Source organism: Eucyclogobius newberryi, unplaced genomic scaffold, assembly GCF_026437365.1.
Source record: "Eucyclogobius newberryi isolate DKJ021-1_F unplaced genomic scaffold, fEucNew1.0.hap1 SCAF_15, whole genome shotgun sequence".
In the NCBI taxonomy this organism is placed as follows: domain Eukaryota; kingdom Metazoa; phylum Chordata; class Actinopteri; order Gobiiformes; family Gobiidae; genus Eucyclogobius; species Eucyclogobius newberryi.
The window spans coordinates 4,591,473-4,611,472 of record NW_027315779.1 but is presented as its reverse complement, the minus strand read 5'-3'; the positions used below and the strand labels follow the sequence as shown (position 1 = coordinate 4,611,472).

The 20,000-nt window shown below is 40.3% G+C and overlaps 1 protein-coding gene across 2 annotated transcripts in view; it reads right to left on the bottom strand.

The window, feature by feature from the left end:
- The window catches only part of ubtd2 (ubiquitin domain containing 2), a 23,904-nt gene that overhangs the window by 1,623 nt on the left and 2,281 nt on the right, over window positions 1-20,000 (bottom strand). For both annotated transcript variants that reach the window (XM_072445767.1, XM_072445766.1), the window contains exon 2: window positions 12,266-12,493. In XM_072445767.1, the coding sequence (XP_072301868.1) occupies window positions 12,266-12,493 (228 nt within the window). The remainder of the gene's footprint in view (window positions 1-12,265; window positions 12,494-20,000) is intronic.

Here is a 20,000-nt window from a genome sequence, read left to right as displayed (position 1 = left end):
AAGATAGAAAAATAACTTATTAATAAAATAAAAATAAACAATATACTTTAAAGGGCAACTTAATTATGATTTTGATAAAGAACATAGTACTTCAAATAAACTAATAAATTACAAAAAGGAATGGGAAGAAGTAAATCATTGTTTGACTAGTCGACTGAGTTATGGCTCCTTGTTGCTATAAACTTTATCATCAGATAAATAGATAAAGAGAATACCGTACATTTGAATCAGAAAGGAAACTTGTCAAGTCACAAATCTACATTTTCTTGAGTGACAAAGCCATTAAGACAATTAAATAGCAGTTTTGTTTTGTGGTTTGGCTGAAAACGAGAATCTTAAATCATCTTCCCACAAAACTCATTATATCATGAGTTTCAGTTCAAGGTGAAAGCTAAAGCTGCTGAATGTTCTCAAAGGATCAGAGTCAGAGAAAGTCACGGAGTCAGAGTGAAGTGGAGCAGAGGTCACAGTCCAGAGAAGAAGAAACCGCACACAGCAGCAGTGAAGGGGGCTCCCGAGCACCCACGCATGGTTCCTTTTTAAACGCCACATTATAGACAGGACAAAGGACTAATAAAGTCACATGGTTTTCAATGGAAACAGCTCCGAACAGACATTACACTGGTCTAGACTCAGCAATGCAATAAAGTGATTAAAAGCGGTTTTGAATTTAGTATCATTAATCGTATGTAATTAATGGCTAAACAGACAAAGAAAATAACTTGGAATAAACAAAAACAAATAGACAAAACATTATTGATATTTGTAAAAGGTTTTGATGGATTTTGTTCTGTTTTGAGATCTAAACGCGTCACATTTAACCGTTAGAGCTTTGCTTCAGAGCCGGTGCAGTGTCAGCGAGGTCGTCTCGGCTCCTAGTTTAGATTTCACTTCCCAATACAAACTGTCAGGTAGAATATGATGAAACAATATGATAAAGAGTGAGTAATAAACTGAAAGGCCAGCGCGATCACCTGAGACTGTTCAAGTGTGAAATGTCTCGCGCTCTCGCTCCGGTCTGTGGTCAAAGGCCGGGTTAACTAAAAATGAATTAAAGAGCCGTTTCTTTACGCACTTTAACCCTCAAGTTCTCCCCCCCACTCGAGTTACACTGGTGGTCTTTTGTTTCTCAGACATGTCTTAATTCATAGCTACCAAATGTATTTTTTAATGTGCAACTGTAACTCTGTCTCAAACAAATATGAAAAGAGATTATTCCATGTAATAAACTCGCACGTATAATAGAATTTCGTTGTTTTCTTTCTTTAGCCTTTTCTTGACTTGACAAATCACGTCAGTAGCTCATCATTTCAAAGTAAATACACCTAATTCAACCTTTTAGCCTTAATATATGTATTACGTTTATCAAAAAATGATGGTAATACTTGTGCACGGCTGTATTGGGATGACAAAACGCTGATGTTTTTATATTTTCGGAGGCGTGGAAAATGCACATGAACCTTTAGAAGCATTCCCTCCCTTTGTTCAGCAGCGGGTTATTCATTATGGAGCTTAAAAACAAAAACAACTTGCCCTTTAGTAAGGCCACATCCCAACAACACCGACTGCACTAATAAAACTGGTTTATGTTTATGGTTCTGAAGCCCACACGCTGACACAGGACAAGGCAATATGACAAAAAAATGAATCACAAATGTCAATCGGAAAGGAAAATATAATATGTTTGTCATGACATGTAATAATATGCGTTTTTCATCTCTGTAACTTCAAATGTCCCTGTCAAAATCGTGTCGGGACAGGCTGCAGTGCTGTTTTGAACCAGCAGGGGGAGGCACATGCAGCACAAGATCATTCATTAAAACTAAACTTCACTTTCTTTGGCCTGAACAAGCTTTAAGTCCGGAAAGAAAGCGTCAATGTCAAGCTCTCGACCACAAAACGCCGTTACAGCCCGAGTCTGTCCGCTTTTCCCGCTCGAACTGTATGTCGTTTACATTTTAGAGCTTAATATCGCAGTCAAACATTTAGATTTAATGCCTATTTTTGAATCCTTGCTCATCCTGCATATTGTATTTGAACGTGATGCAGTGTTTTTATGTTTGTGTCAACTCAATCTAAGACTTTTCCCCCACAAACGCCTCCCATTTGCCTTATTCTGCAGGAAATCTGTCCACTTAAAATGTGCTAAATAGGATATAAAGTAGATGGATTTGTTGGATTTCAGGTCACAATAGAAGCGTGAGAGCAAAAAAATAATAATCGTGATGGTTTAAGAAGCAAAATGAAGTCTTTTAGTTCAATCTATCGTTAAAAAAATAGATCTAAATGTAAATAACAATTTTTAACTGGATGTTTGTGTCAAATTTTACTTTATTTTATCTTTCCGGAAGTTTAATTGTGTAAAACCGGTCACAAACTAGAGGAATAGTAACATGTTAAACCACAGGAATTAAAGATTTCACTGTTGTTCGGTCTAAATAATCGTGAATAATTGTGTTTTTCTTCTCACACTAATTGTAACACTAAAATATAATATCGTAAAAATCCCCAATTGTGACAGAATCAATATCATGATCAGGTTCCAACAACGGATGTGATTTTTTTTGCTTTTCTCCCACTTTTAAATAATAAAAGATCTCTATATATACAGGGCGTTTCCACCTTAAATGTGCCACTTAAAAACGTCTCTTTTCTCTTATTTTTGTCCGTCAAATCCAACCCAAACATCCTCCCAAAACATCCACAATCCAGCAAACCTCTTCTTTATGAGTCATTGTGTTCATTTCGCGAGTTACATTTTGCAAAACGTTAAAAATGCTGAATGCTGTTGGACGCTAACACCATTTTACCCCAAACCTGAACGCCTTTCCTGGTCCTTTTCCCCGTCGACTCCAGCTCGGCGTTTACCTTCGCTCTGCAGAATGGTAAACGCTTCCAGCTGTTCAAATGACCTCAGTTACACGCGATTATGGAAGAACAAGGGGGGAAAACGGGCTCAAAAATGTCCGTCTGCTTGAGTCTGTTTGTTTGAGACATAACGCACTTGGATGGTGGTTATTCTTATATTCTTCTCTGTCATATTGTTGTTCAAGGCCGCGCAGAGGACAGCAGGTGGAGTCGTTGTGCTTTTAATACAAAGCTCAGTGATGAGACGAGATACAACGCTTCAGTCCAAATACAAAACTGCATTACACACATTGAAGGAACTTAATTTTGTATTTTCTGTACAAAAAAAAACCACAATTCTTTGTAAAAAAACATTGTTATTCTGATTTATCTTTCAGGTGGCCATGACAACGTGTAATGTCATCCTACTTGTTCTATCACAGTCTCCGATGACCTTTAAATTGTAATTCCAAAGTGAAAAATACTGTGTTTTTCCACTTTGGAATTACTATTTAAAGGTCAGGGAAAATCTTACATTCAAGGGTGTCAATTTAAAACGTTTATCTTTAGTTTACTGTAATTATTGAGATTTTTTTTTAAACAAATGTAAAAATATTTAAATTGTGTGTTTAAAAATTGAAAAAAATCACATATTTAGTGCATATAAATCTGGAAACTAGCTAGAGTCTGGTTTAAATGTCTTGCTTCATTTTGTTGCCATAAAAGCTACCAAAAAAAAAAAAAAAAAAATGTTCATGGCCTTTTTGATATCTTTTGTATTCCAGTAAATTAAGTTCTACTAAAAATTGGCATCAAAATTCAAATGTTAAGGGTGATGATCAAGTTACAAGTCAGATCTGTGGAGAACCGATTCCGCTCACAGTAAGACGTTTTTTACATTTTTTTTAGTTAAACATAATGTGAGTTGATGTATAAAATATATATTTTTTTCTTTTCCACTTTTCTATTTTTAACTTTTGCTCCTTTGACTAATGTCCAGCTCGCTCTGTGTGTTTATTTTGATTTATTTCTCTATTTCCTGTTTTGCTTGTGTTTTTACTTCATTCATTTTACTTCTGTTGCTGTTGTTGTTTGGTTTTTGTTGTTCTATGTTCTAATGAAAAAAAAAAAAAAAAAAAAAAAAAAAAGATGAATGCCAAACTGTGGAACATTTCAGCAGCTACTCTCCACCTGAATAGAATAATATTGCACTTTAAATAATTTTTTTGTTATCTCCTCACTTTTCCAACTGGTGGCACAGTAGTAGTACACAGGAGTACACAGTCTCAGGTAAATGAAGTACTATACACAGTACAGTCTCCTCCGATGGTACAAAGACCACACGTTGAACAGAACAAACTCAGTGGCTCCAGATACATTTGAAGTGACATCTCGGCACTCGAACCGTCCCCGAGCGCCGCCAACCAAATCACACAAACTCACTCTTTGACCCATGAGAAAACGCCCCCCCCCCCCCCCCCGTGTATCTGGCGTGTCCGACGATGCGTGCGCTTGTGAAATGGCGACGCTTGGCTGCTTTCGCCCGGAGAGAGAGCTCGAGCCGGGGCGTGGCGCTGGACCGCGCTCATAAAATGTTAAAAGTTTCCTGTCTGGCTGCGATCTGAAACGCAGAGCGATGGAGAGACGCGGTGACTCGAGGCTCCGGGAATCCGCCGCCGAGCTGAATCAACACGCGCACGCGCCATTTGTTTCCATAACACAGAGACCCATGTGACTGTGATTATCGGTATTTTCACTCATGTCACTCGTCGGCCGGTATTTGTCAGGCGAATCCGGGATAATATCTCGATAATACGACTGCCGCACTCACGCCTCGAGCCCCGACAAAACTGTGCGATCAGACGCCTCCATCAGACTTGTCAGACAGGACAGTGGAGGGCGTGGAATGGGGATGAGACTGGGAGGGACACCGCAGCAAACTATCCACTCGACCAGCGACGTGCGGGAAGCAAATGAGCGCAGCGTCAAACTTCTCTCGCCTCAGATTATCGACGTTTCTCAGTCCCCTGTGATGTTCTTCTGTTAGCTGTGCTGCATGTCCCTGATTGGCTAATTCCCCTGTCAATCACACGTCTGAACTCCGGGAGATAAACGCAGTGATCCGAGACACAGCTTCGTCAAGTATTAGTGTGTATTCTTGATCCCAGGCAAAAGGAAATGGCAAAACTGTGTACAAATATCAAAAATGTAGTTTTTGTTTTATTTACCGTATTTTCCGCACTATAAGGCGCACTTAAAATCCTTCAATTTTCTCAAAAAACAACAGTGCGCCTTATAATCCAGTGCGCCTTATATGTAGATTAATTCTGGTTGTGCTTACTGACCTCGAAGCCATTTTGTGTGGTGCACGTTTTGTTTCGCTTAATGCGCCTTTAATATGAAAAATGATCGAAAATAGACCATTCATAGACAGTGCGCCTTATAATCCAGTGCCCCTTATAGTGCAGAAAATACGGTACTAAAATATGAGTGTGATTTCATGAATGTTAACAAGACAAACCTTTGAACAGTGATAAATACCCAAAAAATGCCTTACACTTTTCACTTTACAGACTTACTCTTTCACCCCTCACTCTGTGGTCCTAAGACTAAGAAAGTAGCCACAGCTGCCCTGAGGTACGACTGATGGAAGCAAGACTGCCAATCTGTGCCATCTGCCCCTGCAATCGCCGCTATTTCTCGACATGTTTTGCATTTTTCTGCAGTAACCTAAGTTTTACGCCAGCCCCAACTAAAGTGAGTTTAAGACATTGAAGTTTATACATTAAGATGAGCAAACACTATGTATGAATCATGGCAATATTTTCTTAATTTTGCCATATTTCTTGTTATTATCTGTAAATTAGCCCTGATTTCAGCTGCGGGAGATAACGCCTTATTTATTATTGTGTCAAAAAAGTATACATAAAAGTGAAATTAGTCAATTGTGTAATGTTGCATGAGCATTTTTGCCATTTTGCTGCGGTTGATTTTCATTTTCCTTCAGCCACACGTGAACTAGTGAAATATTGAAGTCCCCTCACTCTCCTGCGCTCGCACCGTTCTGTCGGAGAGAGCGGCAGCCATCACGGCCATTTTGAATCTGCTGAATTGGCGCGGCACTGCACGTAACACAGTTTGACGTGTTCTTTACGCGGCGCGGTCCACTTCACTTTGACACGCACCAAGTCGAGAACGCCGATTCAGCACGAAAGAACGACAGAAACAGCTCACAGCAAGATATAGAGCGACGAGGTATGTTCAATATATACGTGCAGTGACTTGTGGAAGGCGATAATAGGTTAATACAGTTTTATTCAAACCTAAATTAATGTTATAGTTTTGGGGGATAAATCGAAACGTATTAAAGATTGCTGAGTGACCCTCCAACAGTGGAACCGGTCAAATGGAGGAAGGATATCTGCAGTTTCATGTTGTAGTCGTGGTGTGGGCGTTCATAAAGAGCTCGGTGAAAAACGCCACATTAAAGGGCGTATTGACATGTTTTTACGATTTTCTAATTTTGACTTGTTTATTTATACCTGTTGAACATACAAATGATAGTTTTGCACCAATCGAGCAGGTAGTCGGGGAGAAAAATACTGAAAAATCTGTGACAGGAAGTGACATCACACCAGGGACACTCATTCCAGTCAAAGTTTATGCATTATTTATACAACGAAACCACTCTTTTGACCCGCTACACAGTAATTCAACAAAATAAAGTTGCTCTCATATTATTTTTTGGGTCAAATTTTAAAAAATGGTTAGATGTGTGTTTGCCCAGTGTTTGCTGGGTAATTTCCTAGTAACATGTTTATATAATTTTTTAGCTTAATTCAGAATACATTTATCTTAACTGCGTTTTAGTTCAATGAGTCGTCCGACCTGTCAGAGGCACTTTAACCTAAATGTTTGTGTTATTCCTGGTGCGCCGATATCAATACCGATACCGATACCTGTGCAGATACTGGGAAACGTCATTGATTCTGAATCTTCTGATACTGATGTGATATCGCTGTCAGGATGAGGTAATTATGGACATTTTTAAAGCCCAGAATGTCCAGAAATCCGAGTTTATTTTACAATCCACACATTTAATTTGAGCTCATTTGCTGTTATAAAGTCACTATGACAGGTGTATACATAATATCATCAGCCGATTAACTACCTGCAGCATTCTGGGAGTTTTGATAACACGACCAACTAGATTTAAGGAAAGTCACTTAGTATCGGTTGATTTCTGCCGATACTCAAAACCAAAATATCAACTCACAGCATCAGAACTGAAAGAGCTGCATGGGCGTGTCCTTTTTTGGCCAATTGCGCGGTGCATTTTCACTTCACGCTGCTGTTTACGGTCCGCGCCGCTCTCAATGCGCCGTGCTCTTTGCCCCAGAATGCGCCACGATAATGAGAACAGAGTGACGCACTTCCACCGAGCACAGGACAAACGGGCAGATAATTACTGAGAGGAGCCTCCGCAGTTTTATCGATTCACACTGAAAGCCCTGAGTGCCTTTTTTTTCTGACAGACCCTTCTTTCTTCCGCCGTCCTCAGCTCTCATGTAGACGAATCAGTTCGAGCCCTAAAACTAACTCAAAGGTGCCCAGCGTAACCGTCTCAGTCCGTAAAGTGGCGCGAAACTCATCAATCTCGCGTTTATTCAACTCCAGGTGTAAATAAAAACCTTGAAAAACATGGATTCTCACTTAATATCATGTGAACTTTAGGCCTTTAGTGCGGTTCAACCTGGAGACTCACAAACCAACTGATTCAAGCGGCATTAGCAGGTCCAAGCAGAGAAACGGTGGCTGCCTACGAGTCCGAAGGTTTACTGGTCCGAAGGTTCACGAGTCCGAAAATACCGAAATTTTAAGGTTCACATGTCCGAAGGTTCACGGGTCCGAAATTTCACTGAAATTTTAAAAATTTCACCGAAATTTTAAGGTTCACAAGTCCGAAGGTTCATTAATCCGAAGGTTCGCGAGTCCGAAGGTTCATTAGTCCGAAGGTTCACGAGTCCGAAGGTGTGAGTCTGCGCAGCGGGCTCTACTCGCGGCTCTCTCACCAAAGCTGTGTCTCCGTGCAGCGGGCTCTCCTCGCCTCCCTTTGCCCCACACACTGCTTTTTGGACTTTTCTAGTGTTGATGCACTTTTTATGATTAAACTCACGTATTTTCCAGAGCCAACTTGTTTCTGTGCATAGCCTGAGCTCCTTATCGTATTATTAATGAATGAATTAACTCAAATAGCCCAGCAGTTTCGGCCGCGCGCCGCGGCTCTGTAGACACTCTCGTCTTGGCCAGCTGAATTTCCTTTTTGACTACCAATCCTACGGTGATCGGATCACGCGTTTCTATATATACATATATCATTTCTATACTTATGATCAAATGAAGGCATAGAACGGAGGATTCTGTTCACGCATTTTTCTTATGATCAAATGAGGGCATAAAGCAGAGGATTCGAAATGTTCCCTTGTTATTTTCACATACACAGTACAACTTGCGGTGCCTCCTGTAGCAGCTGGTGCACAACGTTGTGACGAGCCCCAGCGCGTGTCTTCGTGCTTCGTGCGCATTTTATAGACTGACAACATCCCGATGCCGTCTGCACCTTCACTTTAGCCTATGAGGAACTTTCGGACTAGCGAACCTTCGGACCAGTGAACCTTCGGACCAGTGAACCTTTAAAATCTTCGGACTTGTGAACCTTCAGACTTGTGAACCTTCGGACCAGTGAACCTTTAAAATCTTCGGACTTGTGAACCTTCAGACTTGTGAACCTTCGGACCAGTGAACCTTCGGACCAGTGAACCTTTAAAACCTTCGGACTTGTGAACCTTCGGACTTGTGAACCTTCGGACTAGCGAACCTTCGGTCTCCTGGGGGGTAACCAGAGAAACAAACATGTCCGAAACAATGTACTTCCTGTTTCAGACTTCACAAGAGACTGCACTTCCTCTACACTCCAGATCTATCCGTAAACAAGCACGGAACAAATGGTCTGCCGGGCATTTAAATGTGCAACTGGATACGTTCAAAATATTGGAAATCGTAAGACAAAACTGGATGCAGTACGGTATGCGAGAGTATTACCGTATTTTCCGCACTATAAGGCGCACTTAAAAGCCTTTCATTTTCTCAAAAAACGACTAAAACGATTAATTCTGGCTGTGCTTACTGAGCTCGAAGCGATTTTGTGTGGTACGTGTTTTGTTTCGCTTAATGCGCCTTATAGTCCGGTGCGCCTTATAGTGCGGAAAATACGGTATACATTTTTACATTATTCTGTTCTTATATCGGATGCCATTGTGTTGTATTGTACTTTAGTTGCAGAAAAGGCTAACTTTCGGTTGACAATCACGACACAGCAAGGCAACAGCTTTCTTTTGTGAAGCGATGGAGTTTGTTTCATAGACACAATTATTATTATTTTTTGGGTGATTTACTGTGATTTACTTTTGTGTGAGCTGCAAAGAGTTCTTTCACCGCACAAAAACAGATACGGGGCTTGTTTTTGTGGCACAGACGTGGTCAAAGTGCTGCATTTCATCGCTGGAGTAAAAATACAGATACACCAGCTCTAATAACACGTCCAGTTCAGGGAAAAGTGGCTCCACCAAATTGTTCCTGGAGTTAAAGTGCAGGAGTATTCACAGTAGAAACGTACTTTGTTATGAGTGTTGTGAATGTAACTTTGGGGCTTCAACAATAATACAATAAAATAGGTTTCTTCAAAAGACAAGACGCCAATTATATGTCCGTCTTAAACAAACTGAAAAATGAAATAATTAAGCCAATAGATGGTAAAACACGTGCACGAGATAACTTTATACTTGACTTTAGACTTGGGTAAAACTGCCATTTCATTTTCTCGTCCTCACAGTTGGAACAAAATACAAAACAAATATATATATATATATATTCTTAAACTTTGCAAACTTCCTCCTGTGGCGATTTTAAACGTCTTGTGAAAGAAGTATGAATAGTACATGCTTTAACTGACTTCTACATGTGTTTTATTGCATTTTCTGTCAACTGTGAATGTTTTTTTTGGTCTCTCAGCTGGTTTCCTCTGCATGAATGAAAGTTAATGAAATGATGTGAACATTTTTATCAAACTCAAACGAGACACGTTCGGAAAAAAATTGTATATTTACCTCAAAAACAAAAGCAGGAAGAAGACAACTCTGGACTAAGCCTCTGAAATATATTAAAGCTAGTCACCACAGTTGACTCACATCCCCCACACTGCCACAAGAGAAAAGAAGGGGCCAAACTTTTATTTCTGCTGTGAGTTTGTAACATCTGCACAAAGTCTCTGGAGTGAGCGGGAAATGGGACAAAAGCTGCGGGAAACTCCTCCACAGAAGTAACAAGCACAAGAACGTTTTTAGAAATGTAGCAGACTAGAAAGTATTACATTACATACATCAGGGTCAGTCAGTACGCAACTAAAATACAACTGCGTATCATCAAACACTCGTCATAGATAGCACACGTCACTAAAACACAGTAACAATTTGATTATGTTTAAGATTTGATGCTATGCCTATTGTACTTCCTGTTTGGACAAGAGCGGCAGATGTGACAGAGGAAGAGGTCATTCCACCGCTGTTACCTGGCAACCATACTGCAAACTACATCAATTACACAGTAGTTCTGATTTGGCAAATAATCCTTGAGTGTGTTTCCATGAGCACGAATAACCCGGTTATTGAGTCTTTGGTTTTATGTGTCGACTGCGTAAACACCATATCCTGGTTTCAATAATCCGGTTATGACTCACTGGGTCATCAGTTTTGTCACCGGGCTACTCCGATATCCAGAATACTGTGACATGTAAACGCAGTATCCAGACTGCTCAAACGGCTGCTGTACTGAGCATGTGCAAAGTCAACAAACAGGCCCTTATTATTTGAATTATATTATCATTATGATGCAAAAAAGTCATCTACTTGTCAACGTAGCACTCTTTTAACTGCAAACTGAATTCTGTGGAGGTACGTGTCGCTCTCAGACTCTTTTCCACAGTTAAAAACCTCTTTTCCTGCAGCTGTGACTCTGCTCTTCCGCCTCATGCTCTTATCTAACTGCATATTTTCCGTGCGAGCTAAAAACGTGTGCTAAAAAGCCGTGAGTTAGCAGGTATGTTTAGCACCTTGCCATATCTGTGCCATCGTTGCCATGGTTACCGGTCTAGATAACCAGAATATTCAGATGTAAACAGGGAGGTGAGGCTGCGTTCCAGTCGTCCTCGGGAAACATTTCAGAACCCGGAGTTTATCCGAGTTAGACAGTCCAACATGGCCGCCCTGCATCCGGATGAAGTTTAACGTCCGACAGGTTCACAGTTCTTTGCTTTATTTGACATTTAGCTCCTCTGTGAATCTGCTCCTGTCGTTGAGCTAATGTTGCTAACGTCAACACGGCGCAAACTTCAACAAAAGCAAAAAAAATGTACTTTTATGGACTGTAAAAGTAATAAAAAACCTGTCCGGGTTAATACATGAACGTGACTGGATCCGCCCGCCTTTTGGCTGATTGGAGCGCTTTCCTGGTTTGTATTGCTTGTTCTGAGTCTTTAATATCTACATAAGAAGTAATCGGTGAAAACTGTCCAAGTCCCGGCCTCCGAGGACAAACGGAACGCTGCATGATTGAGTGTCCACGAAGGATAACTCCTTTTTTTGTTAAATGATTGTCTATGGTCAGAGTATGCATACGTTATGTGTTGTTTTCCTTCCCAAACTACAGCTTTATCGATGTAAAACTATGATAAATATTTACCACACGTTCTTTTGCACCAAATGAAGGAATAATCTAAGTTACGGATCACCTCGGGAACGGGATTTAGTATTGTTTGTAAATCAACTATATTTATAGCAAGCGAGTAAGAATATTGTTGCTTATTTTAAACTCTTTTCCCCACAAACTTCTCCTTGACTGCTGTTAAAACATATATACTGTATTTAGAAGTGGACGATTTGTCAAAAATGAATAATATTACATTTGTTGTTTTTGAGGTATGCAGAATTAGAATATCGAGTGTAACTTCTGTCTAATATTTACTAAAAACATAAAGAAGTACAAAAAAAGGACTCACAAACAAAGGATATAAAGTGATATTTCTGCCTTTTGTGGTTTCTTTTTAGGGTTTGTCCCATACTTGAACCTCATTAAGACATTTATAGGCACATTTGAGCACATTCCTGATGCATTGTTAAAATAATAAAGAATATTGTTATCAAAATTCTGTATTTTTTGTCAATATCACACACGACTGTAACTATATTTACCACAGATAGTATCCGACCAAGCCACGTAATAATTAGAAAAACATTCAACTCAACGGCTTACGGTGTGGTATATTGCGTATTGTGTTTGGATACAGTTACTATGGCGACGTTACCGTGGGGCAGAGTGATGCTGGCTCCGTCCAGGATGGCCTGAGCCAGCGGGTGGTCGTTGCCCTCGAAGGCGCTGGCCGCGGCTCGGAGGGCGTCCCAGATCTCCTTGCGCCCGTCAAACGCCGGCGCCGTGTCCCAGAATTCATCTCTCTTACTGCGCAGCTGCCCCTCCGTCATCGGGTAGTCGCTTTTCCATTTGGGCCGCTCGCGTTTCAGCGGCTGGTTTCGCCCTGGAGCCGGCGCTGAGAGCCCAAAATGTGAGAAAACGTCAGCAATCACCCAAATGGATTAAAGATATATGACAAATATGACGTGGCGCTTACCAGGAAGTTGTCAGGAAGTGGTCGAGTCACAAGGTCCGGACACAAAGTCGTGTGGTCGTAGAAAGAGAGAGAAAGAAAGAGAGAGAGAGATGAAACAGGATATCAGCCCAGTAACAAAGTGGATGTGATTCACTAAAACTCAAGAGACACTTTGACTTAACGTTGTTTCGTCCGAACGCCGACTTAAGACCGACGCTCGAGCTGAGGCTAAATCGATGAGAGCGACCGTAGAGACAACAAGGTGTATTTAAATCAGTCTCTGTAACCGCAACGAAAGGGAAAGCATTGATTGTGTTTAAATGTATATCGATGTGTACGATGGGGAATATTAAAACGTGATCCCGGTCTGCGTCTACAAACGGAAAGGAGAAATTACACTTGTTGTTTCTCACGCTGAAGCAACAGACGGTAAAATAACTGGAAACGTAGCACGACTTTTTGGGATTGTAGGAAACTTGCCAGCGTTCTTGGGAAGTAACGGAATACATGTACTGGAAATACGTGCTCAGAATTACTGTATTTTCCGGACTATAAGTCGCAGATTTCATAGTTTTGACTTATACTTATATTTATACTTATATACTTATACTCCGGAGCGACTTATATGTGATATTATTTGTTATTTTCACACTTGCAACTGCATTTTATACTCCAGTGCAACTTATATATGTATTACTTACTTATATATTGTTTTTTTCTTCTCTGTTATGCATTTTTTGGTTGGTGCGCCTTATAGTCCGGAAATTACGGTACTGACAAAATCCCTTAGCGTTAAAGTCTTTCATTAGGTCAAAGAAAAAACACATGGCAGAATGTATTTAGGCTTCTAACTGTAACATATTAGTGAGAAAAATAAAAATGAAGTGATTATTTAGTGATAAATTAAAGCGTAACAAACGGTGAAACAGACATAAAGCTATTTTTAATCCCATGTCACGTTTTCACACTATAATATAATAAAACTCCAGGTGAAAGTAGAGTTCAGAATCCTGTCCTCTGATCGGCCCATGTAACAGAATACATTTTAAAAACACAGTATTTGGTAACATCCTCATTGCGTGACATAATACAACACAAGAGCAGGTGTTTTCTCTTGTCTGACTATAAATGAAATAGTTGCTTCAGGCCAACACGGTCACATCCCGAGAGTGTGACAGAAATAGCAAATACAACTCAGGTCAGTGAAAAGCTCTTTCCGTCCTCGTCTTTTTAACGCGACAGATTTTCACACTATAAACAGTATTTCAGAGATAAAGCAAGTTCCGACCTGGTTTCAAATGCGTGAATCTTATAACATGGTCAGGGACGGTTTACGGTGAGTGACATTCTTTATACCGTATTTTCCAGACTATAAGTTGCACCTTTTTTCATAGTTTTGGCTGGGGTGCGACTTATATGTCTTTTCTTCTCTATTATGCATTTTTTTGCTGGTGCGACTTATATTCCGGTGCGACTTATACTTTGGAAAATACGGTAATAATAATAACACGGCACGAACGATTTTTTTGGCCCAAATCTAGGTCTTGTTTCCTCGTGGCGTGGACTGCCGATTAGTCCTGCCACGTATCAATCATAAAACGCACCTATCGCTCACCTGTAGCCGCGTCAGGCTCGTCCCCACGTTTCCGCGTGCCTAAGCGCATTGATCTATCATAATATAGTTCCCTCAGTGTACGGGGCAAAATGAAGACGGAGAAAGACGAAAAATCGTCCATTGCGCCTTTAAAATGACTAATCTTTGCTGAAAATGCTTATAATTTTGACCATTTAGTTGTCACGATTGTGTTGTGACCTGAATAATCACAAATGCCTTCGTCTCCTCCTTCGTCTATTATAACGACAAGAGTGTTATCGAACTGTGCGGCGACAGTGTCTTTCCAGGAGCCTCGTAAAGGTTGCGGTGGGGCCAGGGAGATTGGGCTGAGTGAGGAAAACTTTAGTCGTACCTTTGGGGAAACGTGGAAATGTGAAGCAGCAGCTGGTGCAAAGTAAAAACCGATTCAACACCAGACTTAAACATCAATGGACAACGTTCCCTTTGCTGTATAACCGTGGATAGTTTGCACGAAAAAAGACGTTAAGACTATTGATCAAAACAGGAGAACATTCAGATGGTCAATCCCTTGTTTGATTACTTTTTTCCCCCTTGTCGTTGGGCGGGAAATACAGCAATATGAGTTTGATATTGTCCTATTTGTGACGGCTGAAAGTGTAAACAGCTGTAAACCTCGTCTGCAGCGGTCGGCGTGTGTGAAGGTTAGACTGATGCAGCGCGCCGTAAATGTAAATGGCGTGCAGCTCGTCATGATTTCTTTGATGTCTGGAAAAGACGATGTAACAATATTGGCAATTTTGTAATATTTTGTGATATCGCTATAATTTCATGAGCCGCTTTCACAAGTTCAAAGAAGCAGCTCTTTGGTCTAAAATGCCTTGTTGATTCTTTGCACTGTTTATTTTTTAAGTTTTTGCTGTGGCACAACTTTCGACAATCGCCTCAAAGCAAAATGTCACGGGTTTGTTTTGTGGATAAGAAAAGGACTTTCTTTTCTTTGTGGAATTTGCTCGTCTGTGAAGGTTTCCTCTGCGTACTTTGAGACACCGGCGCACGTTGACCAACAGAGGGCGCAAGCATCTGATCAACTTGAAATGACAAATACAAATGCAAAATGACAAATATGCCAGCCTCGGTCGCCCAAGTAGGTTCCACCGTAAAAGAAACTTGAATTCTGTCAACTAAATGCTACTAAAGAGTGAATACGATTCGCCACTCATCCTAGCAGCTTCTTCAGTTTCTCCAACAAGAATCTGGCGACTCGGTTTGTGTTTCGTGATACTTTGAAACAACATTAAATCATGATGAACCGAGTCTGCTGCGATGAAAGGGTGAATTATTCAAAGGACAATTGTATTCTGAAGTTAAGCGACACTGCAAACTTGAAATTCCAATGCATTTTGTCATTCTGTATGATCAAAACTTCACTTTAGTCAACTTTTAACACTGGTTTTAAAGGATATCTGCGTCTCGGGACAACTGAGGTGCAATACTCACTGCTTTTCATTTGTCTACTACACTTCGATGAACACTTCCTGGTTGTTTAGCGTAAGAAGTACTCCTTTCAGACAGATATTTAAGGCAGCGACAACAAATAACTTTACTTAAATATTTCCTGTAATTAGTCTGTAAACCTGTAATTTAGTAATAATTGTAATATAGTCTCGTCCATTGAAATGTTGTTCGAGATAAGACTGTACGGCTGTATGAAGATAATACTTTTCCTGTTTGGTCTGTGTTAAAACTCTGCTGGGCTCCGGTGCAAGCGGAGCTGATTTTACACGTGTTCGTCTCTCCTCTCGTCGTGGTGCAGGTTTCAGGTAGCGGCTCTGTTTGGCCACAGCCGGAGTCCTCTTACTACACTTTACTTTGACATCTGACTATATGGGACATGAGGGAAGCACTGGGGGCCTGAGCGCAGACCAGGAGAGACATCAGGAAGTACAGTATGTCGAGGATGCTGTGAATGAATGTGCAGTGAGATTATAGTATTTGCAGACAAAACCAAAGCGTTTTAAGGTGTTTCTGTTCAGATATAACTAAAGCTTTTGAAACCCCAGTGGAAAAACTTGTCTGTTGCTTTTTTAAGGGTGTTTTGAGGTCATTATCTTGCGTGTTCTCGATTGTGGTTGTGGGCAAAGACATCGGGGTCTTGGTTAAAGGTTTTAGAACGTTTTAGTCCAGTTTTAAAGCTCATTGTCATTGGAATAAGAGAAGTCTGACTGCATTTAGACAGGCCTTGTCCTCACAGTGACACAGTCACGTGCTGAAGCCTATTGTAGGCTTGCTTACAGTAATAATTGCCGTGGCTCTGGCGATAGATAAGAGTGATGTGGAGCTGCCTTTAACATTGGAGCCAAAAGTGCTCCGTTTATCTGCTCGCTTTTATGTTTTTCTTCCTATCTTTGTTGGGCACAGCTCCAGAGACAAAGTGTAGGAGACACGCTCTAAAATACAGCAGTGTCGGCCATAAAACGTACCATAGCACGTGTTTTGGGACTGTCCTGTTTAGCAAATTTGGGCACAAATTAAGGCAATGCAGACTGTTTTTGATAGTAATAGTAAACCCCCCGTCATGGACAGAGTGGATGGATATCTTTGGAACATACCTCTGAAGAAGGCCTTATCAGACAAATTTATGACAAAAACTGATGATTAAAGACTTGACCGACATCACAATCAACATACGGAAAATGGGAAACAAATCACATCTGTACTCAATTTGAAAATAGGCAAATTCAATAAACAAAGGACAAAGTATGTTGGACTTGGATTTTATTCTTTACTTATCTTGTATTCTCCCTGGTCTGTTTGCCTTTTTTTTTGCAACACTTAAAAAAACATGAACCAACGAATCCAAACATCCCCTTTTAATTGTATACATCTTCTTAACTCATTTAATAAACTGCCATTTTCAAATTTTCAAATCAACTCGTTTGGTGTTGAATTCCAAACGAAAGACAGAAATGGAAACAGTAGAACCGACATTGTAATGCGTGTGTAACTTTAGCCACGCTGCATATACGATGTGGACGTAAAATATTGAGGTCTACCGTAAGTCCCGTTTCGTAGCAGCTTCCTGTCAAAAGGATCAATGACTCCTCCGCCCGCTCGGCCACTGCACGGCACAGGATACTCTAAACACGGCACTGTTTCTATGGCGATGCACAGTCATTCACATAATGACAACACGTAGAAATCGCTGCACCGCACATGTACATAAACTATATATGTCTGAAGGATAAGTACCAAAGCAATTTCCCAACACTGTCATGACAATGCGTTCCGTCTCAATCCATTACCCATAATCCCTCAAACTAGGGCACGGCCTTCCAATCGTAACGGACGTAATCGACAGACATTCCCGGTGTGAAATGTGTGATTGAGTTCATACTGGACGTGTTCTCAAACGGCGGTGTAGGTTGTCTTTGTGTTGCCGTTGTTTTAAAGCGTTGGAAGCTACAGCTATTATCTTTACATTGGACGTTCAGATCGTGCAGTTTTAATTTAATCCTGGTTTAATCTTGTTTAAATCCTGGATTAAGCCTGTTTTAAAATGTGATTTAGTCCTGGATTAAGTCTTGCCACTTGGATCTTGTTTAGTTTTGGTCCTTTCCTGGTCTTGACATGCACAAATACTCATCAATTATCACGAGTACATTTTTAGTTGGTAAATTATAGTCATTTGAGCAGTAGAGGCCTCATTATAGACTAGGGCTGCATCTAACAATTATCTTAGTAGTCGACTAGTAGTCAGCGATTATTTTTAGATTAGTCCAACAAGTCAGATTATTATTTTTATTGTTTATACATTTTTAACCAAATAATAGTGAAAACATTGTGTCCGAAAGCTTTGTAATAGATAATATTTCTGAAAAAGTTAATTTGTTGATTAAAATCAGAAATAGCTTATGCTTTTTTGACATTTTTCTTTAATAATGCCACTTTCTTTGGGATAAAAAGGTCTTTTATTTGTTTTACCATCTGCATGGTCCAGAGAACAATCATCGAAATATTACTTTTATATATTTTTTTAAACGTTTATGATTACGATTCGTCGATTAATTGTTGCAGCCCTATTATAGACACTAACTAACAACTTAAGTGTTTTATCCTGCTATATTTTCATTGCAGGCAGAACATGCTTTTATCAATATTGTCCATTAAAAAGGACTTTACTGTGATTATTCTGCTTTAGGGATTATGTCTCAGTGACAAATGGTAGTTTCTATATGATTATTTATTGTGACATTTTCTGCTGCAACATTTCTTTTCATGTCAGGTCTCTGTGTTGAAATCTTGTCTTTCTGCCTGATGAGAGGGGTCAAACTTCCTCTGTATCTTGAGGCAGATACAGCTGAGTCTTATCTCTCCCGTGACCTTGGCTTGGCGCTTGCTTCACCGTCGGTGCCTCTTCGGAGCGCGCTCACATTAACCCACATTTCATCCGTCTCTGCCTGCCACTTCGCACTGTGACGCTCTTATCCCGCCTCTCAGACTGAGAAAACAACCACAGGGTGTTTCACCATACAATGCACTTCCTTCCTCTGTCTTTAAGATAAGTTATGACACCTTAACTTGAACAATAGGCCGCTTGTTTCTGAAATGGACTTTATGCGAACCAGAAAGTGCTAATGTGGATGAATTGTAACACAGATCTAGGAGAGATTTCGAATGCTGCTGACAATGAAAGGAAAAGCGCTAACCTCGATACAAGATTAGCATTGTAAGCATGTTTAAGATAAGATAAGATAAGATATTCCTTTATTGTCCCACATGGGGAAATTTCATTGGTGCAACGCAGGAAGATACAGAGGTAGATACAGAAGAACAGATCACTTATAGGAAGTCTGAAAAACACTTTCAGTAGAAGATCTCCTATAAATAAATAAAAACTCCCATAGACAAATAAATAAATAAATACCATTGCATGTGATCCCGACAGTAATTGCACATGAATATGTGTCACGACAGCACATAGACTGCACATGAATTTCACAGTAATTGCACATACGACAGAATTGCACATCAGTATTAGGTTAGGTCAGTATTGCGACGGGATAACGTGACGATCTCCGGGTAAGACGACTGTTCTCCGCAGTTTCATGAGTTCCTCCTTTGTGGAAACGCGGTACGGCGCCGGCCGGGGAATATTATGTGCAGAGGTGGGCAATACTGTAAAATCTGACTATTGAGCGCTCCTGAATATAAGTCGCACCAACTAAATTTACAAAGGAAAAATATATGTACATATATAGAGCGAACCTGTCTATAAGTACACGTGGGTCGGGTTTGGGTCGGCCAAGAAAATTCTCATTTCATTGCAAGGCGAGACATTTCATTTTTTCATATTTCTCCGTAAATAGGTGTCAAATTGTTCTGAAACAGCATTTTGAAGCCCTGTAGAGCCCTGTGTCCTTGATTTCTCTGTGTGAGCTGGTTTACCTGTGTCTGTCTTCCTCCACGTCTGGCTCTGCTGCTGCGCTTGCACTTAGCGAGTGAGCCAGAGCGAGAGAGCTTCTTGCTAGAGTGCCCCTAGAGGCCATTAGCCAGTGAAAACCTACGGTATAAATTATCCGCATAGTTGTATAGGCCACAGAGTTCAAAGCGTGTGAAAGAAGGAGCGCCTTATAGTCTGAATTTTACGGTATATCAAAATGTTAATGTAGAGATGGGAAAGTTGTTTTGAAGATATGCTATATTTGAATATAGAGAGAGAATATATGAGAGTAAATTCGTTTATGGTAAAAAACAATACAGAAAGTGATTTTGTAAACTTTCAAATAAGGGTATAAGGTGATGTTTCTGCATTTTTGTGATACATTCTACAGACATTTCACATTTGTCTAATAATCAAAC